Source organism: Jaculus jaculus, chromosome 16, assembly GCF_020740685.1.
Source record: "Jaculus jaculus isolate mJacJac1 chromosome 16, mJacJac1.mat.Y.cur, whole genome shotgun sequence".
Lineage (NCBI taxonomy): Eukaryota > Metazoa > Chordata > Mammalia > Rodentia > Dipodidae > Jaculus > Jaculus jaculus.
Window position 1 is genome coordinate 14,171,281 of NC_059117.1, and position 24,337 is coordinate 14,195,617.

At 45.9% G+C, this 24,337-nt stretch overlaps 1 protein-coding gene across 4 annotated transcripts in view; it reads right to left on the minus strand.

Annotated features, from left to right (window-relative positions):
* Positions 1-14,062: 14,062 nt before the first annotated feature.
* Ogdh (oxoglutarate dehydrogenase) overlaps positions 14,063-24,337 on the minus strand; it is an 83,883-nt gene continuing 73,608 nt past the window's right edge. For all 4 annotated transcript variants that reach the window (XM_045135638.1, XM_004652908.2, XM_045135639.1 and 1 more), the window contains 13 exons: positions 23,860-24,039; positions 23,289-23,441; positions 22,529-22,631; positions 22,127-22,255; positions 21,700-21,850; positions 21,341-21,468; positions 21,052-21,230; positions 20,679-20,750; positions 19,992-20,120; positions 18,831-18,903; positions 15,584-15,747; positions 15,203-15,357; positions 14,063-15,104 (listed from right to left, as the gene is read on the minus strand). In XM_045135638.1, the coding sequence (XP_044991573.1) occupies positions 14,984-15,104; positions 15,203-15,357; positions 15,584-15,747; positions 18,831-18,903; positions 19,992-20,120; positions 20,679-20,750; positions 21,052-21,230; positions 21,341-21,468; positions 21,700-21,850; positions 22,127-22,255; positions 22,529-22,631; positions 23,289-23,441; positions 23,860-24,039 (1,737 nt within the window). In that variant the 3' untranslated portion in view covers positions 14,063-14,983. The remainder of the gene's footprint in view (positions 15,105-15,202; positions 15,358-15,583; positions 15,748-18,830; positions 18,904-19,991; positions 20,121-20,678; positions 20,751-21,051; positions 21,231-21,340; positions 21,469-21,699; positions 21,851-22,126; positions 22,256-22,528; positions 22,632-23,288; positions 23,442-23,859; positions 24,040-24,337) is intronic.

A 24,337-nucleotide genomic window follows, 5' to 3' on the forward strand; every position in this document is an offset into this window, starting at 1 on the left:
GCATGTGCCCCTTTGTGCATCTGGCTTGTGTAGGTCCTGGGGAATTGAACCTGGGTCCTTTGGCTTCAAAGGGAAGTGCCTTAACCACTAAGCCATCTCTCCAACCCTTGTTTTTGTTGTTTGTTTTTTTTTAATGTGCAGGGTTTCACTATGTAGCTCAGGCTGGCCTCAAACACTCAGTGATTCTCCTGTCTCAGCTTCCTAATTATTGAGATAATAGACACAAACCACTAAATCCAGCTTCAAGATGGCCTTGCACTGGGCTCAAACTATCCTCTTGCCCTACCAGGAATCCTATATGCTAGGACTCTAGGTGGCAACATTATTGCCTTCCTTCCCTCCTCAAAATCTCACATGTGGCTGAGCGTGGTGGTACGTGCCTTTCATCCAACTCAGGAGGCAGAAGTAAGAGGATTGCTGTGAGTTCAAGGCCATCCTGAGACTACATACTAAATTCTAGGTCAGCCCTAGCTAGAGTGAGACCCTACCTCGAAAAAACAAAAAAAAAAGAAAACTCACATATGCTACCCACACACCATACACTGAGGGCTCCCAGCTCTGTCTCTGTGTGGTTGAGACTGGCATATATAGCCATTTGCCACATGGACGTACATTTTGGTCAAGGACAGATTGCACATTTCATGGTGATACTACTACATTTCCTAGTGACATTGTAACCATCTTAGTCTATGTAGGTTTACTCTATGATGTTTCACAACCAGAAATGTCCAAGTAGCACATTTCTCAAAAATGTATCCATTCTTTTTTTCAGTTTAAGACTATTGTAATGGGAGAGAAGGGGACAAGACAGAGAAAAAAGAGAGAAAGTGGGCTGGAGAGATGGCTTAGCGGTTAAGTGCTTGCCTGTGAAGCCTAAGGACCCCGGTTCGAGGCTCAGTTCCCCAGATCCCATGTTAGCCAGATGCACAAGGGGGCGCACACGTCTGGAGTTTGTTTGCAGAGGCTGGAAGCCCTGGTGCGCCCATTCTCTCTCTCTCCCTCTATCTGTCTTTCTCTCTGTGTCTGTTGCTCTCAAATAAATAAATAAAAAATTTAAAAAAAAAGAAAAAAGAAAGTAATGTAAGAGGGAAAGAAGAGAGAAGTGGAGGAATGACGATTGTATCCAGTTTTTTATCTCTCTCTCTTTTTTTTTTTTTTTTTTTGGTTTTTCAAAGTAGGGTCTCACTCTAGCCCAGGCTGACCTGGAATTCACCACATAGTCTTAGGGTAACCTTGAACTCACAGTGATTCTCCTACCTCTGCCTACTGAGTGTTGGGATTAACGGCATGCACCACCACACCCGGCTTAGTTCTTTTTGCCACTGCAAACTCCAGATGCATGTGCCATGTTGTACATCTGGCATTATGTGGGTACTGGGGAATTAAACCTGGGTCCTTTGGCTTTGCCATCAAGTGCCTTAACTGCTAAGCCATCTCTCCAGTCCTGTGTCCAGTTCTTAATCAGCCTATAACTGTGAAGGTTTTTTTGTTTGTTTGTTTTTTGTTTTGTTTTTCGAGGTAGGGTTTCACTCTAGCCCAGGCTGACCTGGAATTCACTCTGTAGTCTCAGGATGGCCTTGAACTCACAGCAATCCTCCTACCTCTGCCTCCTGAGTGCTGGGATTAAAGGTTTGAGATACCACACCTGGCAAAATATACTTTTAAAGCCAGGTATTGCGGCACACGCCTTTAGTCCCCAGCACTCAGGAAGCTGAGGTAGGAGGATTGCCATGAGTTTCAGGCCAGCCTGGGCTACTGAGTTTAGTTCTAGGTCAGCCTGGGCTACAGTGGGACTCTACCATGAAAACAAGAAGAAAATTTTAATAATAAAGGTAAACTTTTCAAAAGTATTCATCTCCCCCTACCCCAAACCCATTTCCTCCACCCAGGTCCCATCTTTCACAGTTCTACTCAATAGTTTAAAATTGGAATTGAGCCAGGGTGATGGTAAACATCTTTAGTCCCAGTGCTCAGGAAGCTGAGGTAGGACAATCTCAGTGAGTTCAAGGTCAGCCACTGGCTACAGAGTGAGTTCTTTAGGTCGACCTAGGCTAGAGTGAGACATTGCCTTGAAAAAGAAAAAGTTGAATATATGATTATATTAAGACTCGTGATCTAGTCAGCTCCAAAAATGTTCCCGCAGACACACCCAGAGATGTGCTTTACTAATCTCTAGGTGTTTCTCAATCCAACCAAGTTGACTATCAAGATTAGCTATCACAATCAGAGGAGAGAGAAAACAGCTGAGAAAGATTCAAACAATGGCTATAAACTGCAAATGCTACAAAAGACACACGTGTGAGGCAGGCAAAGGGAGCGTTCAGCCACCAGAACACTGCTGGGCTTGAGTAGTGACCATACCCTTCTCTTAAACAAAGCGTCTTACAACCCGTTGGGAACCTGGGACCCCCATTTGTACCGAAATGCACTTGCACCCACCTCCACACAACACAATGAATTAGCTTTCTCCTCCCCTAAGTGACCATTCTTCATAATCAGTGTCCATTCAAGCACGTTTGTAGATCCAGGACCAGAATAGCAGAGGGCCATCCGGCCTGGACTGGCTTGGAGTGCGTATGCTATTGCAAACTGTGCCACAGAGTGGGAGGCAGTCAGCTCTGCTCAGGTCAGCTTTTTTCACCTACCAGCATAGGTATAAGGTTCCTCGGTGTCATTTCGTAGCTTAATGGCTTTTTTCCCCTCTTTTTTGAGGTAGGATCTCACTCTAGCCCAGGCTGACTGGAAATTTACTCTGTAGTCTCGGGGTGGACTTGAACTCATGGTGATCCTCCTACCTCCTCCTCCTGAGTGCTGAGATCAAAGGTGGGTGCCACCACGCCTGGCTCATTGCCACAGCTTCTTCCTTGTCCCCTCAGAGCAGTAGCCTTGTTCTGCTGGTCTTCGTGTATGGATTGTCATCTGGATATTTTGCTTTAATGCTGACACTTCTTTTTATTTGAGGTGTAGGGTCTTGCTCTAGTCCAGGCTGACCTGGAATTCACTCACTAGTCTCAGGGTAGCTTCAAACTCATGCCTAGCCGTATTGATTTTTTTAGAAAAAGAGGTGTCAGAGAGCCAGACATGATGGTGCACACCTTTAATCCCAGCACTCAGGAGGCAGAGGGAGGAGAATCACCATGAATTCAAGGCCAGCCAAAAAAAAAAAACAAAAACAAAAACAACAAAAAAAAATCAATACAGAACTGGAGAGATGGCTTGGTGGTTAAGGTACACTTGCCTGCAAGGCCCAAGGACCCAGGTTTGATTTCCCAGTACCCACGTAAGCCAGATGCACAAGGTGATACAAGTGTATGAAGTTCATTTACAGTGGCTAGACGTCTTGGTATGCCTGTTCTCTCTTACACACACATAAATAAGTAAACATTTTTTTAAAAATCAAAACACTGGGCTGGAGGGATGGCTTTGCAGTTAAGGTGTTTGCCTGCAAAGCCAAAGGACCCAGGTTGGATTCCCCAGGATCCACGTGAGCCAGGTGCACAAGGGGGTGCGCATGTGTGGAGTTCGTTTGCAATGGCCAGAAGCCCTGCTGAGCCCATTCTCTCTCTCCTGCATTCTCTGCCAAATAAATAAATAAAAATAAAGTACTTAAAGCTGGGCATGGTGGCGCACACCTTTAATCCCAGCACTCGGGAAGCAGAGGTAGGAGGATCACCGAGAGTTTGAGGACACCCTGAGACTACAGAGTGAATTCTAGGTCAGCCTGAGCTCGAGTGAGACTCTACCTCGAAAAACAAAACAAAACAAAACAAAAAATACTTAAAAAAATGAAAACATAGCCAGGCATGGTGGCTCATGCCTTTAATCCCAGCACTCAGGAGGCAGAAGTAGAAGGATCACCATGAGTTCAAGGCCACCCTGAGACTACATAGTGAATTCCAGGTCAGCCTGGGTGAGACTGTACCTCAAAAAAATTAAAAAAAAAAATAGGGCTGGGGAGATGGCTTAGCTGATAAGACACTTGCTGCAAAGCCAAAGGACTCAAGGTTCAACTCCTCACATAAATGAACCAGATTCACAAGGTGGTATATGAGTCTGGAGTTTGTTTCCAGTGGCTGGAGGCTCTGGGGTACCCATTCTGTCTTTCTTTCTCTCTCTTCCCCTCTTTCAAATAAATAAGAATAAATTTAAAAAAATAAAATTGAAAAACAGGGCTGGAGAGATGGCTTAGTGGTTAAGTGCTTGCCTATGAAGCCTAAGCACCCGGTTCGAAGTTCGATTGATTCCCTAGGACCCACGTAAGCCAGATGTTACAAGTGTGCCCATTCTTTCTCTATCTGCCTCTCTCTCTCTCTCTCTCTCTCTCTCTCTCTCTCTGTCTTTCGCTCTCAAATAAATAAAAATAAACAAAAACATTTTAAAAAATCAAAAAACAAAACATGTTGGAATAGTTGAATTTTTTTTGTCAGTGTGGCATTTGTTGGCCTTTCAACAGTCCTCATGGAAAGTTTTCCCAAGTCATTAGTGTGGCCTTTTAGCCTTTTCTTTCAGTTAGTGAACCTCTTTGATTGTATATATTTTATTTGCAAGTAGTGCAGGGAGAAAAGAGAGAGAGAAATAAATAAAATATGAAAGAATGAGAATGAGTGCACCAGGGCCTCCAGCCACTGCAAATGATCTCCAGATGAATGTACTGCCTTGTGCATCTGGCTCTACATTGGTATTGAGGAATTAAACCTGGGTCTTTAGGCTTTGCAGGCAAGTGCCTTAACTACTAAGCCATCTCTCCAGTTTTTCAAGACAGGGTCTCATTCTAGCCCAGGATGACCTGGAATTCACTCTATTCTCAAGGTGGCCTTGAACTCATGGTTATCCCCCTACCTCTGCCTCCCAAGTGCTGGGATTAAAGGCATGCGGCACCACGCCTGGCAGGTGCTTTATTTTTTAATTTGACTAAGGTCCATGTCCTTTGATCATTACCACTGTTTCTAGTCCTTGACAGGGTCTTCTGTATCCTCCTGGCTATCTATCTTGATCAGGTCATTCCCAGAGAATTTGGCCTAAGGAGGTCATCATTATACTTTCTAAAACCATCTCATTGGTCCAAAACCAAAAGAAATTATAAGGAGTTGTCAGAGGGCAATGTTAATGGGAATATTAGTGAAACTGTTGAGCCTGTTTCTTCAGAATTTACAAGAAGCCATAAGAATAAGTGGTATTCAGAAGACATATAGAAAGAAAAGTGAAAATGAGAGGTTTTGAGAAATCTGTCATTTGACATATATGAAGGTCAGATCACCACCTTGCTCAATGTGGTAGTTTGACTCAGGTGTTAAAATTAAACTTGTAACTTGGATCTCCAGCCAGTAGGCTGGAGGAGGTGTCACTGGGGGTGGATCCTGGAGTCCAGCCCAGAGGTGTAGCAAGTAGTCTGCGCTCTTGGGGTCCTGTTTGCTGCTGGTTCATGATTGCTGGCTTTTTATTTATTCATTTGTTTTTGAGATAGGGTCTTGCTATAGCCCAGGCTGACCTGGAATTCACTATGTAGTCTCAGGATGGCCTTGAACTCATGGCAGTCCTCCTACCTCTGCCTCCCAAGTGCTGGGATTAAAGGAATGCGCCACCATGCCCAGATTTTTTTTTTGCTGCTTTGAAAAAATATTTTTAATTTATTTATTTGAGAGGGAAAGAGTCAGAGAGAAAGAGTGGGCACACCAGGCTATACAGCCGCTACAAACAAACTCTAGACACACATGCCACCTTGTGCATCTGGTTTACGTGGGTGCTGGGATATCAAACCTTTGGCTTTGCAGGCAAGCTCCTTAACCACTAAGCCATCCCTCCAAGTCCTAGCCCTGCATTTTGGTGTTTGCTGGCTGCTGGTGGTTTCTCTCTCTGCTTGGATTTATGAATGGGAGCCAGCTTCTTCTGTCATTGATGGAACTTCCCCTGGACCTATAAGCCTGAAATAAATGCCTTCCTCCCATAAACTATCTGGGTTGGACAATCATTCCAGCATTGTGGAGCTGTCTGCAACACTTGGCCATAGTGGGACAGGAGAAAGTACACTGATGAATCCTTGGACTGTGCCCACCTAATGATGGATTTGCTTCTATATATGGACACAGTCTCAGAAATAGATGAAATGTTTGAAGCACGAAAAATTATTGGCATTTGTCCACAGTTATATATAAACTTTGATTTTTTTTTTTTTTTTTTTTTGGTTTTTCATGGTAGGGTCTCTCTCTAGCCCAGGCTGATATGGAACTCATTCTGTAGTCTCAAGGTGGCCTCAAAGTCACGGGGATCCTCGTACCTCTGCTTCTCAAGTGCTGGGATAAAAGGCATGTACCACCACACCTGGCTTCAACTTTGTTTTTACAGAAGAAGAAAATTTGTCAAGTTTGGCTTCAGTCAAAGGAATGCCAGCCAACAATCTTATACAGGAAGTGCTCAAATAAGGTTTCACTAGATTTGGACATGCAGGGCTTCAAAGATAACTAAGCTAAAATGCTAGGTGATGGTTAGAAAAGAAAGCTGTCTTTAGGAATTGTTGTTCTTGGGGATCCAAAGATACTACTGCTGGATGAACCGACAGCTGTCATGGATCCCTGCTCTCATCATATTGTCTGGAATCTTTTAAAGTACCGAAAAGCCAACTGAGTGACATTGCCTAGTGCGCATTTCATGATGAAACTGACATTCTTGCTGATAGGAAAGCTGTCATACATAAGGAATGCTGGAACGTGTTAGTTCTTCAGTTTTCCTCAGAAGTAAACATGGGATTGGCTGCCGCCTGAGCAAGTAGACAGATGTTGTGCCAGAGTCATTTTGTTACTGGCGAGACAGCATATCCCTGGAGTTGCCTCACTGCAGCAGACTGACCAGCAGCTTGTGCACCTGCCTTCCATAGAACAGATAAGTTCCCAGGCTTGTTTTCTGTTCCAGACATTCGTTCAAATTTGGGTGTTATTTCTTAGTGTTTCCATGATGGCTTTGGAAGATGTATTCTGAGCTAGAAATTAAAAAAGAACTTTGGCCTAAACTTTACTTCTCATACAAATATTAATGCAAAATGAAATCACTGGTGGAATTTAGATAAAGGGAAAAAATAAAATGAAGTAGAAGGAACCTACTTGGAGGGAGGAAACAGAGTGGTGGCTAGGTGAATACAACTGAAGTTCATCATGTGTATGAATGAAAACGGCAAGATGAAACTCATTCTTTATGCCAGGCCTGGTGGGGCAGGCCTGTTGTGAAGGCTACTAATGTCAACTTGGGGAAAAAAAAAAAGATCCAGAATCAAGGAGACAAAATCTTGGGCATGTCTGTGAGGGAGTTTCTAGATTGGGTTAATTCAAGTGGGAAGACCTACCCTAAATGTAGGTAGCATCATTTGAGCTGGGGTCCCAGACTGAATAAAAAGTAGAAACATGGGCTGGAGAGATGGCTTAGCAGTTAAGGTGTTTGCCTGAAAAGCCAAAGGATCCCCGGTTTGACTCTCCAGGACCCACATAAGCCAGATGCACAAGGGGGTGCATGCATCTGGAGTTCATTTGCAGTGGCTGGAGGGCCTGGCATGCCCATTCTCTGTCTCTCTTTCAAATAAATAAATATATATTAAAAAAGTAGAAACAGGAAGGCGTGGCAGCAATTCCTTTAATCCCAGAACTCAGGAGGCAGAGGTAGGAAGAGCGCCGTGAGTTCAAGACCAGTGTAGGACTACAGAGTGAGTTCTAGGTCAGCCTGGGCTAGTGAGACCCTACCTTGAAAATACTCTCCCTCTCCCTTCAAAAGAAAACAGAACATTTGTTTCCTGACTGCAGATGTAATGTGCCTCCTGGCCCTGCTTCCATGCCTTTCCCACCATGCAGGACTGTACCCTCAGACTGAGCCAGAATAAACCCTTCCTTATGTTGCTTTTGTCAGGTATTTGGTTGTAGCAATGAGAAAACTAGCCAATATCTCAGCTACTCAGGAGGCTGAGGCAGGAGGATAGCAATTTTCTATTTATTTATTTGAGACAGATATAGAGAAAATGGGTGCACTAGGGCCTCCAGCCACTGCAAATAAACTCCAGATGCGTGTGCCACCTTGTGCATCTGGATTATGTGGGTTCTGGATTATGTGCATTCTGAGGAATTGAACTTGGGTCCTTTGGCTTTGCAGGCAAGCACCTTAACTGCTAAGACATCTCTCCAGCCCAGGATAGCAATTTTTTTTATTATTATTATTTGAGAGTGACAGAGAGAAAGAGGGAGGGGGAGAGAGAGAGGGAGAAAAAGGGAGAGAGGGAGAGAAAATGGGCATGCCAGGCTCTCCAACCACTGCAAATGAACTCCAGACTCATGTGCCACCTTGTGCATCTGGCTTACGTGGATCCTGGGGAATTGAGCCTCGAACCAGGTTCCTTAGGCTTCACAGGCAAGCGCTTAAACGCTAAGCCATCTCTCTAGCCCCCAGGATAGCAATTTTAAAGCCAGTCTGGGAAGCTAAGTGAAATCCTGTTTCAAAATTATAAACGACAACAACAAAAAAAGGTTGAGCTCATAGGCACATGCCTTTGATCCAGCACTTGGAAGGCAAATATAGGAGGATCGCCGTGAGTTCAAGGCCAGCCTGAGAAAACATAGTGAATTCCAGGTCAGTCTGGGCTACAGATAGAACCTACCTAAACAAACAACAACAAAATTGAGCCAGGTGTGGTGGCACATGCCTTTAATCCCAGCACTTGGGAGGCAGAGTTTGAGGCCACCCTGAGACTACATAGTGAATTCCAGGACAGCCATGGCTAGAGCCAGACACTACCTTGTAAAACAAACAAACAAACAAAAACAAACAAAAAAATTTAAAAAAGGATAGGGATATATAATTCACTAGTAGAGTACTTGTATGTGCAAAGCACTAGGTTCAATTCCCAGCACCACAAAAGCCATTATTTTATACAAATAAGCTGTGCTAATCATAAATGCATGGTGGCACTCATCTATAATCACAGAACTGGGGAGGAGTTAGGAGTATTATAAATTCAAAGTCATCTTTGGTTACACATGGAGTAGATGTAAGACCCTGTATCAAAAAAGAAAAAAAGTTGGGAGAGATGGCTTAGCGGTTACAGCACTTGCCTGTGAAGCCTAAGGATCCTGGTTTGATGCTCAATTCCCCAGGACCCATATAAGCCAGATGCACAAGGGGGTAAATGCATCTGGAGTTCATTTGCAGTGGCTGGAGGCCCTGGAGCACCCATTCTCTCTCTCTGTCACTCTCAAATAAATTAAATTAAATTAAGGGCTGGAGAGATGGCTTAGTGGTTAATGCACTTGCCTTCAAAGCCAAAGGACCCAGGTTTGATTCCCCCGGACCCACATAAGGCAGATGTACATGATTGCACATGCGTCTGGAGTTTGTTTGTGCACTCATTCTCTCTCTCTCTCTGCCTCTTTCTCTCTAAATAAATAAGTAAAAATAGTTTAAATAAATAATCAGGGCTGGAGGGATGGCTTAGCAGTTAAGGCGTTTGCCTGCAAAGCCAAAGGACCCAGGTTCAATTCCCCAGGACCTATGTTAGCCAGATGCACAAGGTCACACATGTGTCTGGAGCTCATTTGCAGTGGCTGGAGGCCCTGGTGCACTTATTCTTTGTCAAATAAATAAACAATATATTTTAAAAAAGGGACCAAACCGGGTGTGGCGGTGCACGCTGTAATCCTAGCACTCGGGAGGCAGAGGTAGGAGGATCGCTGTTGAGTTTGAGGCTGTCAAATAAAAATATTAAAAAAAATAAATAAAAGGTTAGAGATGTAGCTTAGTTGGTAGAGTCCTTGCCTAGCATGTGCAAAGCCCTGGGTTAAATTCCCAGCACCACATATACCAAGCATGGTGGCACACCCCCATAATCCCAGGACTTTTGGGAGGTGAAGGGGAACTGAAGTTCAAGGTCATTTTCAGGTACACAGTGAGTTGGAGACCAGCCTAGGATACATGAGACTCTGTTTCCCTGTACCCTTCCTCCCCCACAACCCGCCAAAAAAAAGCATCCAGACATGGTGACTCACCCCTATAATCCCAAGTACCTGGGAGGATGAGGTAGGAGGATTATTATGAGTTCAAGGCCAGCCTAGGGCTACAGAGTGAGTTCCAAGTCAGTCAGCTAGAGTGAGCTCCTGATTCAAAATACAAAAGAAAAAAATGCATCTGATTTTTTTATTGTTGTTTTTAAATGGGGTCTCACTCTAGCCCAGACTGACCTGGAATTCACTATGTAGCCTCAGGGTGACCTCGAACTCACGGTGATCTTCCTATTTCTGCCTCCTGTGTGCTGGGATTAAAGGCTTGCGCCTTTATGCCTGGCTAAATTTTGAGAGAATGGGAGTGCCAGGGTCTTCAGCCTGTGCAGACAAACTCCAGATGCATGTACCACCTTGAGCATCTGGCTTATGTGGGTACTGGGGAATCAAACCTGGGTCCTTTGGCTTTGCAGGCAAACTACCACTAAGCCATTTCTCCAGCCAAGATTTGAATTTTCTATGCCGACTTTGTATCCTGCAACTTTACTAAACTCATTAATTTTAATGACTTTGTGGCATTTTTAAGGTTTTCTAAACATAGGATCAGCCATCTGCAAATAAGGATAGTTTTACTTCTTTGAGATATGGGTGACTTCAGTTAATAAATGTTCCTTTAAATACTTTCAAAAATAAAATTGAAAAAAAAATTGAATAGATGGTGGAAATCCTTGAGAAAAAAATGAATCACAGACTAATGTGAAAGTACATTTTTTTCTTTTTTTGAGGTAGGGTCTTACTCTGACCCAGGCTGACCTGGAATTAACTATGTAGTCTCAGGTTGGCCTTGAACTCACAGCAATCCTCCTACCTTTGCCTCCGGAGTACTGAGATTAAAGGTGTGCACAACCATGCCCAGCTAAAAGTGCAAAATTTTAAAACTTGGAGAAGCTATATACTGGGAGCAGATATTTACAAATGACAGCTGAAGTCATAGAATGAGACACCACCTCAAAATAACCAATATTATATATATATAAAACTGAAGTCATGTTTTCTTTTCTTTTCTTTTTTTTAACTTATTTGAGAACGACAGACACAGAGAGAAAGACAGATAGAGGGAGAGAGAATGGGCGCACCAGGGCCTCCAGCCTCTGCAAACAAACTCCAGATGCATGCACCCCCTTGTGCATCTGGCCAACGTGGGACCTGGGGAACCGAGCCTTGAACCGGGGTCCTTAGGCTTCACAGGCAAGTGCTTAGCCGCTAAGCCATCTCTCCAGCCCTGAAGTCATGTTTTCTTAAAGTTAACTGAGTTATGGAATGAAGTCACACCAATGCATGTTTTGTACTGTTAAGAGTAACAGCATGGCTGGGCGTGGTGGCGCACGCCTTTAATCCCAGCACTCGGGAGGCAGAGGTAGGAGGATTGCCATGAGTTCAAGGCCACCCTGAGATGACAGAGTTAATTCAGCCTGGACCAGAGTGAGACCCTACCTCGAAAAACAAAAACAAAAACAAAAACAAAAAGAGTAACAGCATGGACCATTTTGTGTTTTTACATTGATTTACATGTGTGTAGTATCACTTAAATGCACTGGCATTTAAGAGTACTGATTTGCTGAAGTACAGAAATCTTCCAAATTTTGATGTATTTCAGAATAAAGTGACAAAAATAGGTATCACTACACTCCTCAGAAATATCTTTAAGTTGGGCATGGTGGCACACACCTTGAATCGTGGCACTCAGGAAGCAGAGGTAGGATTGCTGTGAGTTCAAGGCCACCCTGAGACTACCTAGTGAGTTCCAGGTCAGCCTGAGCTACAGTGAGACCTTGAGAAACAAACAACAAAAATATTTATCTTTAGGGGGAAAAAAAGCCTCAAACAATAAAAAGAAATATCTTTAAGTACAGGGATACCACTAAGATTGTGGTGGTGGGAGAATGTTCTAAAGTTCTCATTTTCTCACAAAACTTGAATCATGATAATACTCAAGTGGCAATCTCACTTTTGTTTTAAACACTGACCAAACACCTGGGAGTGAATAACCAGCTATCCATTAGATGTCTTGATGTGAGAAACGATTCCAGTTCAATGTAGGAACTACACAATTGTGTTTCCAGAACTGACATTCAAGATTTGGCACCTGGTATTTCCCTTTTGGATAGACATGTATTAAAATTAATAACTATATTGCTTTGTCAAGGGCATTCTGAAGTGAATCTGAAGTAGTTTGGGTCAACTGATTTAAATTTTATTTAAAAGGATGTGACAGCTTGACTATGATGGTAATATTTTAATCTGGTGCTTCATGTCTGCAGATACTGAAGGATTTGTGTTGCTTTCACTGTCGATGCAAATGGCCTTACAGACAAAATGTAGACAAGGTCTTACTGTTTTGAATATTGATCAGGCCTAAGGTACCTTCAAAGGTTCCCACAACACCCTTTGAAAGCCACTATCTATTGTAGGATTTATGGGAAAGGCCTCCTTGCCCAGTGCAGCCATGGACAGGCCTGTGGAAATGCTCCTAGTCATCCCAAGTTTGCGTTAATGGGCAATGTGGCTTGGCGTGGTGGTAAACACCTTTAATCCCAACACTTGGGAGGCACAGGTAGGTGGGTCAGCCTGGGCTAGTGAGACTCTACATTGAAAAACAGAAACCAAAAAAAAAAAAAAAAATTACAGAAGGTATCCTTGCATGGAATCCTATGCAGGAACACTTTTCTTCTCTAATTCAACCTTCTTCTGGTTGGGAGCTCACTCTACAAAGCTATGGTTAAGTCGCACCTGTCATTTATTTTGATGTGTTTCTGCTGGGTTGCAGACCTCTTGCCAAGAACTCACAGGAACCTGGTTTCAATCCCCAGCACTAGAACAAAACTGAAGTGTAAGGAACACCTGTAAGACAATGCCAGAGCAGCACGATTGTTACTGGTCTTTCCAGAGCTTTATGAGGCCATTTTTCTCTGCAGGGTGCTCAGAGCAAGCCCATGTCAGAGGTAGACCCCATACTGAGCTGCTTCAAGAACCAATTCAAACCCCACTTTCTAGGAAATCCTTCCTAGCAGCATGTAGTGAGCCCAACTTTCCTGCTTGGAGCCACCCTGAGCCAACTTTAACATGCTTGGTGTGTTCATGTGCATGAACACAAGTGTACGTGTGTCATGGCATGCACGTGGATGTCAGGAAACTTTGTCAGTCCTCATTTTCCACCTCACTTGAGGGAGGGTCTCATTCTTCATTCATGTGTGAGCTTCCAGAAAATTCTCCTGCCTCTGCCTCCCATCTTGCAGTAGGGCTACTGGAATTAGAGAAGCCTGTCTCAGTTTCTGGTTTTTACATGAGGTCTGGTGATTCAAACTCGGTTATTCAGAGTTGCCTGGCAAGCAATCCACTGAGCCATTCTCTTCAACCCCTGAGCCATGTTTAGGTTAAGGCAAGATGGCAAAGGCCGAGCTCACCAGCATACACAACTGCCCTCCCTCCCTTTTTCCTCCCCCCCACCTCCCAGGGCAGGCTCAGAGTATAAGTCCACACAGATCTGAGACCCACAACTGTGGTGTATCCAGGCAGGTGCAGGACTGAGTGTGTTAACCACAGGCAGGTGTACAGAGGTGCACTGTCCTTTGCAGCTCTGAAGGGTATGTGTGTGTGCAGCTGATCCTATGCCAAGACCAGCTCTACTGGGCAGCAGTTGACAGTTGTTACTGGAAATGTCTCAAGCCAACAGGAAAAATGACTGCAGGTGCTATCTAGAGAGCAGGGTGGGGTCTGGGGCTGAGGATCTGTCCTCAGGGCCTATGCTAGTGTGGGGTTGCATCTCTAGGATGGATGAACTGCTTGGGCTACAAGGGGCACAGGCTAATGGCTGCCATCAAGATAAGCCTACCAGACATTTAGTTTAAACATGGATGCCCATCCCAGAGTACAGAGAACTTTGCTTCAGGCAGAGCAGCTGACTGCAGCTGTATGAGTACCTACTTATGATGATGGCTGCCATGCCTATGAGGAGGGTGCTGGTCCCAGGCAGGTTTGATGGGCCTGGCTAAGCTTGTTTCTTGGGTAGGAAGTGAAGCACACAGAATGACAGCAAATAAGTTGGCCATGGATAACTTAGTTTATGGGTCAAGCCAATGCAATGCAAAGTTGTTTTTGGTCTTCAAAAAAAAAAAAAAAAAAAAAAAAAAAGAACAACAAAAAACAAAATAAATAAATCAATCTGTCCTGTGAAGGTCTAAGTGAGGGAAGAAGGGGGCAGATGTTCCCTCGGTCCAGTCTGCCCTCACCTCTCCCTCTTCTGCTTTTAACCTGTCATGGTATAGCAAAGGAAAGGGTACACCGAGTCTCCGTTGCATTCAAGGGACAGCAGGAAGAAAATGGAGTGCCTGGAAAGGAGGCTAGAGGAGAGGAAGAGCCCAAGAGGGCAGCCAGTGCTTGGGCTGTGGGACTCAAGAGGGTTTCTGGACCCTACTCAGAGCCTAGCCTTAGTGGGTAGGGCAGAGTCTTCACACAAGGCTTGGGCTCCACAAAGGGCAGTGGGTTGGATCTTATGTTGTTGGGCTGGATGAGGCTGAGGCCTCCCTGCTGCCTCAGACCATCTTCTGCTCACTCAATAGTTACAGTTCCTCTGTGGCTTCTCAGCTAGGCCCAGCAAGGCAATGTTATCCACAGTCCTGGATCTGTTGCTTGCTGAGTGACAAGGACTGCTAGCACCCTGGGAAACCACGTGGGACTCACGTGGGCTTCCTACCCTGGGGGATGACACAGTGGGGAGTGCTGGGCCAAAGCTGCCTTGTCCCAGATGTCTTCAAGGAGTCCCTTTCCTCATCCTGCTCCTCACCACCTCCATGGGAGCATCTGAGCACATGAATGGACCATAGCCTAATTCCTATGAGAGCAGGGGAGTGTGCAGCACAGCAAAGACAGAAGTGTAGACAGTGCTGAGGCACTATTCTTTGAGAAGCAAGGAGCATCATGGACATGGGAGGCCACGGCCCAAGTAACCCCAAGAGCATCTAAGAGAATTTCTTAAAGGCGTCCAGGTCAAAAGCGGTGTCCAGGAAGCGCTGCAGTTCTGTCAGGTGGGTTTTCTTGTTGCCAGTAGCTGGAGCAGCTGCTGGATCTCTGCCAGCATACCTGAAAGACATGGTGAAGAAGGAGGAGTCAGCATGTGGGAATCACCTATTCCCTTTAGCATGCTCTGCAGGCCTCCCTGGAAGGGACTAAGGTCTTACCAGACAGGCTTGGCACGGTCAATGGTAGTCCGAAGTCTTGGCTTCACATAGTCATAGTAGCCTTGATTCTTGTGCTCTTCTTGGCACCAGGCCAGCTCAGCATTGGGGTACTTCTGTGCTTCCTTCAGAAGGAGGTCAAAAGGGAATGGCGAAAGCTGGGAGAGAATGGGGTTCAGGTCAAGACAGGCACATCTGGAGGATGGGCAGTTCTACAAAGGGAGGCTAGTGTTCTAGAAGGGCAAGTTTTACAGCTGTCCCAGGTGGGAAAGGTCAGGGGTCTGGGATTCCCCACCTCAGTCGATGGTGCTGTTCCAAGTTATTAGACCCTCAAATACACCCAGAGGAGAGCTGGCACCCAGCTGATAGGCCACCTAATCTTACCTGCTCAATCCTTGTAATGGCCACCTGTTCATCCATGCCTCTGGATTTGCGCTCTCGGGTGAGGTCATAATACACCTTGCCAGTGCAGAAGAGGAGCCTCTTAACCTTGTCTGGGTCCTGAGCTGCAGGGCCATCTTCTGGGATCACCCTCTGGAAATGGGTTCCTACAACAGAAATTGCACAGCTTCTAGTTCTTTCCAGGCATGTACCACTGCTGTGTACGAGTTCAGGGTAAGAGTTTGGGCTAGGTCATGTGCTATCCAGGAAATGTGGTTTCTGAGGCGTCGGATGTCTGTGGATTTGCTCTGACTTAAGAGTGTCATGTATCCATTATTGTCAGGGCCAGCCTGGGATACAGCAGGCTACTCTTCAAAATGGCTCCTATAAGATCAAAAATAATGCTAAGATACCCACTTTTGCCACTTCTACTCAATAAACAACCACAAAGTCAATACAGCAATTAGGCAAGAAAGAACTGGATCAAAAGTAGAAGTGAGGGCTGGAGGGATGGCTCAATGGTCAAGATGCTTGCCTGCAAAGCCAAAGGACCCAGGTCCAATTCCCCAGGACCCACAAAAGCCAGATACACAAGGTGGTGCATGTGTCTAGAGTTTGTCTGTAGTGGCTGGAGGCCCTGGCATGCCCATTTTCTCTCTTTCTCCCTCTGTCTATTAAATAAAAATCAAAACAACAACAACAAATGTACAAGTGAGGTCAAATAATCTCTGTTCATAGGTGATAATGATCCTGTATGAAGAAAAAACTACAGATTCTATTTAAAAAGGCTATTATCCATGCATGATGGTGTACACCTTTAATCCTACTACTGAGAAGGCAGAGGTAGGAGGGCTGCCATGAATTCGAGGCCACCCTAAGACTACATAGTGAATTCCAGATCAGCATGGGCTAGAGTGAGACCTACCTTGAAAACTAACAAAAGCTGTTAAATTAATCAGTTCAGTGAAGCAGTGGGATGCAAAAACCAACATGCAGAAATCAGATACATTTTACAAACCAAACACCACAGAACACACCAACTATTGAGGATGTGGAGCAACTGGAACTCTTGTGCATCACTGGTATAATGTTAAGTGCCACAGTGCTATGCTAAGTTTGGCAAGTCCTCAAACAATTAAAAATAGAATTACTGGGTAGAAAGATGGCTTAGCAGTTAAGGTGCTTGCCTGCAAAGCCAAAGGACCCAGGTTCGATTCCCCAGGACCCACATAAGCCAGGTGCACAAGGTGGTGCATGTGTCTGGAGTTCCTTTGCAGTGGCTGAAGGTCCTGGTGCACCCATTCTCTCTCTGTCTCAAATAAATAAATAATATAATAAATAAAGTAGAATTACCATATGACTTAGATATTACACTTCTGGTATAATCAAAAGATTTGAAAGCAAGAAATTGAAGGAATATTCATGTAGTCATGTTCAAAAGCTAAAACATGGAAACAGCCACAGTTCCCACTGATCAATCACTGCTTTTTGGCCTTTTGGCTAAGATAAGTGTGGAGAATGAATACTGTTTAGTCTTCACAAGACAGAAAGTTACGATACACAGCATAACATGGATGGACCTTGAGAAGTTTAACTAATGGAAATTAGTAATTAGTAATGGAAAACCAGTCACACACACACACAAAATGTGTTGTGCATCCTTTTTTCTAATTTCCCCTCCCCCCCTGTTTAAGGCAGGGTCTCACTCTATCCCAGGCTAACCTGGCACTCTGTAGACCCAGACTGGCCTGATCCTTCTAGCTCTTCCTTCTAAGTACTGGGATTAATGGTGTGCACCACCACACCTAGCTAGCATCTTTATTTTAAAGAATAAATGCAAAATCAAAAATTCTCCAAAACCTGAAAACCCTCTGAAAGCCAACATTGCACCTCAAGTGGAAAATGCATGTCATACTCAATGGGCTGCACTTAGAACACAGCTGCAAGGCTGGAGACATGGCTCAGCGATGAGGTGCACTTCTTGCACAAGCATGAGGGGGCCTGAGACCACCAGAGAGCAAATCTCCGGATCCCAAATAAAAGAGGCGGGCATGGCTGTGACCCCAGTCCCACAGGTGAGCAGAGACCAGTGAACTGAGGGAGCCCTGTAAACACTGGAAACAGTAAGAACAAAACCAGGCGGAAGAGTTACAGAGCGGGTATCTGACAGACATTCCACTTGGACCACAAGTCAGGGATCCTTGCTGCAAGGAAGCAGATGAGGGCTGCAAACACCACACACATACCACCCCCCAACACACAGCTGCACTGAAAATATGATATGATTTTCATTCCTCACATACAGATGAAACATATTCCACATTTAGACTAGTATCTCTGTCCAACATACCTCCCATCGAGTATATGCAAATACTCTAAAATCTGACAAAATACAAAAAACACTTTTGGGGCTGGAGAGACGGCTTAGAGGTTAAGCACTGGCCTGTGAAGCCTAAGGACCCTGGTTCGAGGCTTGATTCCCCAGGACCCACATTAGCCAGATGCATAAGGGGGCGCACATGTCTGGAGTTTGTTTGCAGTGGCTGGAGGCCCTGGTGTGCCCATTCTCTCTCTCTCTCTCTCTGCCTCTTTCTTTCTCTGTCTCTCTCAAATAAATAAAACAAACAAAAAACCCCCACCACTTTTGGCTTTAAGCATTTTGTATTAAGGCTATTCAAACTGTACTATATAATTCTTGTTGGACATCAAGAAGAATTTGGCTGGTTTGGGGACTGGGGAGGAGTGTGTGGAGAGTATTTCATGGGCAGAGTTTTACAGAAGTCAAAGGTGACTGCACAATGATGTGACAATGAACTGGACAGTTAAAACTGATTAAAATTTATGTTGTATCAATTTTATCACAATTAAATTGGAAACTATCAAAGAGGTCACTTTGATAAAAGACTAGGGTTTGGTGGCTGAGAGGAAGCAGGCTGGCCCCATGAATCCTGAGGACTACAGGCTATGTCAGCACTTGCTTTCAACATGGAAATATCTCACTTCACACCAGAAGGCTGGTGTGTTCCTCACAGGCCTCACTTTTTAGCATCTTTTCCTCTGATACAAAGAACTTACTTTGGGGTCTGTGCCCATGAGCTGGAATGAGTACCGAGCATTCTCAGACTCACTGAGGTGTCTCTAGCAATCCTCGGAGCAGTCCTAGGCAAAAGGTAGCAGCTCTACAAGCTCTACAGAACAAACATCCCCTAGGGCCCCCGACTGTCCGGGAAACGCCCAACCCCGCACCTACCTGGAAGCATCTCATCAAAGTTGGTTCTGGCCTCAGGATGGCGCAGCAGGGATTTGGGGGTGAAGATGATTAACTGTAAGACAGAATATGCTCATGATGGAATAGGTCTAAAGATTCTAGATGGAAGATCAGAAAGGGTCAACTAAGTCCTGACCTTTGAAACACAAAAAGGCAGCCTGGCTCCTATGTCTTTCTTTTCTTTTCTTTTCTTTTCTTTTCTTTTCTTTTCTTTTCTTTTCTTTTCTCCTTTTCCTCTCTCTCTCTCTCTCTCTCTTTTCGAGGTAGGGTCTCACTCTAGCTCAGGCTGGAATTCACTATGTAGTCTCAGGGTAACCTTGACTCACAGCAATCCTCCTACCTCTGCCTCCCCCCTCCCCAAGTGTTGGGATTAAAGGCATGAACCACCACACCCAGCAACCTATGTCTCTTTCAAAGGATACAGAAGAGGAAAAGAAAGCACCCATTTCTATGCTATTTGTCCCCTGTTGATGGGTGTCTCCTCTCTCCAGGGCTGTCCTAGCCTGCTATGAGCCTCTAATTAGTGGTCCCGGAGCCAATGTACTTCCACTCTATTAAAGGCTGTAACAAGGAGCTCCAGTCCCAGAGCTGTCCTGTTCTGTGGGCCTGCAGGCTGTTGGCAACACAGAAATGTAGGCCTTTGCCTTGTATCCGCCCTCTGTAGTATCACAGTACAGCAGGGATCTTGCTGGACCCTTCCCCCGTGGACCTCCTCCTGGAAACTTTTCCCACTTGCCTCCTCACCTAACCTCCATTCAGCCCTTAATGCCCAGCTCAGGAGCTGCTTCTTGGACTCCTCTAGCCCCTTCTCAGGCTCACCTCTTTTCCAACACTCGACATACTTCCTACGACTACCTGCCTGAGCACTCGTCCTCCCCACTGAACTAAGGACTGCACACCCACTTGACGCTGCAGCCTGTGCAGACACAGCTCAGGGGATGAAAATGTGCCACGCCCAGGTATTTGCAGCAAGACCACCAGGCTCCCTGACACCACCTGCCAACTTTACTCTACTTTAGTCTTCTCCCAACCAACCAAGAATAACAGATACCAGGGCCCTTCTCTGTGATAATTCAGCAGGGCTGGCACCCTGGGTCATTCTGAGTCCAGATCTGGTCAGAGCAAGAAGACTCCAGCACTGACCGGCTTCCGAAAGGGCAGCAAGATCTGTCGCCGCAGCACATGGAAGAAGTTGCCAGGGGTGGAACAGTTCACAACAATCCAGTTGCAGTCGTAAAGCTGATTGATGTCAAAGTTCTCTTCCTGAAGGTCCTGTGGCATGGAAGGAAATGGTTAGAGGCCAGGCAGCAGCAGTCAGCTGGTTGGGGGTGGGGGAAGTTGGGGCAGAAGAGCCTCAGGATGCCTCACATCCTTGAGTCTGAGCCCTGCCTAACCCTTGGTAGCAGTATGAAGGCTACTGGTTGTCACAGGGTAGGTGGTATTGGGAGACATAGGTGATCCCTACAGTGAAGTCTAATCTTTCTCAGAAATGCGATGCCTAGCAGTTTCCTTGGAGCTCTTGTAAAAGGCGTGAAGTCTCTTGTACAGTTCCTACCTTAACCAGAGTGGTGCAGTCGTCCAGGAGCTCATGCTAAGGTACACATGAGGCTTCTGTGCTTTCAGCATTATCAGCCAGCAAATGGACATACCCCTGTACTTTTCTGTGCCTTGTGGGAGTCTACTTCAGAGAAACTATGAGGCACATGGGTCTACTCACTCAACTCCCAGGCCAGAGGAAAGGTCAGCTGAGGACATCCACATGGACTATTTTCCCCAGTGTCCTCACCAGACACCCCAGGGCAGGAGGGTGGCAGAACGTGCTCTACTCACCGGCAGGACATCTGGGTCATCATTACACATCTGCAGAAACCGCTCTGGGCGGGCAGAAGAATGCTCTGGACCCTGGAACCAGACACGCAAGTAAGTTTGGGAGTTCTCACATACTGACATCTGTTGTACTTGCTGTTTCTCCTCTGATGGCAAAGTTCATTCAATTTCTCCCTCTCACTCCAGCAAAGCACAGGGTGGGAGGCATGGGAACTGACTGACTGAAGGATGGGAGTTTAACATCAGAATCACTGGCTTGATGCTCCCACCTAAGATGGGTGGGACGCCCCAGCAAAAGCCCTTGGGTTTTTTGGGTAGGAGTTCTAGACAGGCTCTTCCCAGGTCCTGGGTTTAGTGGGGAGGGTGAAGGGCTCACCATGCCCTCCATGCCATGAGGCAGCAGTAGCACGATGCCATTTTGCCGCACCCACTTGGCCTGTCCTGGGCAGATGAACTGGTCAATGATGCACTGAGCCATGTTGTTGAAGTCACCAAATTGGGCCTCCCACAGGACCAGGGCATTAGGGCTTGCCATGGCAAAGCCCAGCTCAAAGCCTACAGTGGATGGATGAGGAAGAAAAACATGTCCAGGATATCAGCCAGCAGTCAAGGCGCATAGTCTAACAGCACAAGGGCAGGTAGGGAGGGGAGGGGCCAGGACTTACCCAAGACGCCATACTCTGACAATGAACTGTTACACACAGTGTATGGGGCCTGATTGGGCCAGAGGTGGTTCATGGGGATGCAGGTTCTCTTGTCCACGTTCTGGTCATGGAGTACATGGTGGCGGTGGCTGAGGCAGAATGGCAAGATGAGTAACAGAAGTGTGGCTCTTTCAACCAACTGTAAAGGGCCTTACAGCACCAACAGTGACAACCTGGTCTATGCCAGAACTTCCACAACAAATCAGAAAGAGGGTGAGGCAGCTTAGACACTGGGGATGCAGTAACTTTTCTGGAAATGCTTTTCTTCTGGAACACCTGCCTCCCACCTCCAAATAAAGGGTGAAGTCTCTGAATGTTACCTGAAGGTGCCCCGCTCCACATCTTGGCCACTCAGCCGGACATGGATGCCTTCCTTCAAGAGTGAGCCGAATGCCATGTATTCTGCCAGAGCCCAGTCCACAGTGCGGTTTGTTACCAGCTCCTTGCGAGTCTTCAAGATCCGGCTTAGCCCTGTGGAAATCAAGCACTCAGCACTGCATGCCTAGGCCATCTGGCCACCTCACTCCTGTGCCCCAGCAAAGACTTCACCACAGTATCAAGGTGGGGATAGTAGTGGCCTCTCAGTTGCGTCTCTGCAAGTGCAGGACCTTGCTGAAAGCAGTAGCAGGAGTTAGGACCACCGATGTACCTACTGGGCCATGGACAAGGGACACAGACAGGAATCACTGTCCTTGAGAGGGGCTGGTCTGGGCCAATGTCTCCTCAGGCAGGTGCAGGGTTACTTACCTCCGTGGATGGTGAAGTCCTCCACAGGCACAGAGCTGGCCACGTTCCCAATGTGGGTCAAAACATCCTCCTCCAGGCCAGTGGAGGGGCAAGACATGCTCCTGGGCTGCCCGTCAAGGGTGAAGAAGCCTAAGAGAACAAGGACAGGCTGAGGCACACCACATATTTTAGAAGGGACATCTGCAAAACAGATTCGAGGCATAGCTTTGTCTTTCTAGGACCCTTGGCCATAGCCAACATGTAGCTTTGGGGAGGCCAAGAGTGAGATACAGTAAAGCCTGGATAGGTGCTGCCATAGTGGGCTGTGGACACACAGAGGGGAACAGGGGCTTTCTTCTGGGAAGAGGGTTCATGGCACATCACATTCACAAGAGTCCGTGTATGGTGGTATTCCTCGCTCACCTGGCCATGGGGAATCCAGCCAGTGCTTGATGTGCAAGATCTTCTCATCTTTGGATCTGGTAAATGCTTCCTCACAGATCTTATCATATTTAGAGATTTCTTCCTGCAAGGTTGGGCACACACAGGACACCTGAGTACAGCACACCCCCACTGCACCACTGACACCTGCCCACCACACCCTTAGTACTTCCTCAGACTCTACTCTCAGGCCTGCTCCTCCATAGCATGTGGAGCCTCTTACTACTTGTAAGAAGCCCACAGCAGTCTGTTCTTCATTCCCACCAGATTCTTCCCCACTTCTGCTGGTTGGCACTCCTGCTCAGTCCAAGTCCTTGAAACCCTATATTCTTTTGCAAGAAGAGGTCTAGTTGCTACAGTTCTTAATATGCCTCTAGAGGAGTGGGCTCTAGAGCTGGTCTCCCAGCAGCTGTTCAGTCTGGGCCTTGGTCCTGTCCAGTGTGTCTAACATAATTACGTCTATTGCCTCATGGGCCAGAATATCATGTGCATATCACATGGGTTCTTCACCAAGGTGGTGCCTACTCACTCACCCCTCACCCCCAAACCACCTTCTCCAGAACATCCTTCTTCCTCAAACACTGCTTTAAAGTCCTTTACAAAGCATCACAGTAGTCTGGACCTCTAAGAAGTTACGCACTAAAACACTATAGCTGTCAACATTCCAAATGCTTTCACTTGGGTCCTAAGGGGAATCCTGGCCTGGGATGACCTAACTCTGAAAAGGGCCCCCAGGACACACCTCATACTCGGGCTGGTTGACCACACCCTGGGACACCAGCAGCTCTGCATACTTCTGCAGTACCGGCTTCTGCTTGCGGATCTGCTTGTACATGAGTGGCTGCGTGAACATGGGCTCATCCATCTCATTGTGGCCATTGCGCCGATAACAAACCTGGTCAGAGTGGTAAGTGAAGACACAAGACCATGGCTGGTCCTTCAAAAGGAACACCACTGGGGCATCTATGCCACCTTGCCTATGTGATGCCAACATGGTGTTTCAATTTACTTCCTCTACAGTTTAAGATCCCATCTCTCTTTTTCACAGTGGAACTGCACTATTGAAGGCAGTAAACTGAGAATGATTTAGGAACACAAACTCTTTATTTAAAAAGCAGTCCTATAACAGGACTAGACAAGTCATAATGGTCCACAAAGAACTCCTGCCAGGAAGTATTTAGAGGACAGCCTGGGCCTGAAGACTCTGCAGCCAGAGGTATAACATTACAAAGCTCCAAGATGACTCTGGTGCCAATAGTAAGGAAGCATGTCAGATAATTCTGCCTGGACACGACTGCCCAGACATCACTCACCAGATCAACGACCACATCCTTATGGAAGGTGTTTCTCCACTCAGCTGCCACCTTGCACACATACATGACAGCTTCAGGGTCGTCAGAGTTGACATGGAATATGGGGGCATTTACCACACGGGCCACATCAGTAGGGTAGGGAGAAGAGCGAGCCATCCGAGGGTCTGTGGTAAAGCCAATCTGCAAGACACAGCATGGCAAGAGAGCACCTAACATGAGTAGTACAGGGTCCAGCAGAGCGGTGGGCAGTGTTGAGAATAGCCTGCGTGGTTACTCTGATTATGTCCCTAATTACATTCAAGCCTCTTTGCTTAAGTTTTACCTTTTTTTCCCCCGATAACAAAATTTATATGTTATATATATATACATATATACATACATAAATATATGTATATATTTATTATATATAAAATATTATATAACACAGAATTTAGAAAAATAAATAGGCTATAGTATGAACATTTGAAGTTTGCCTTTC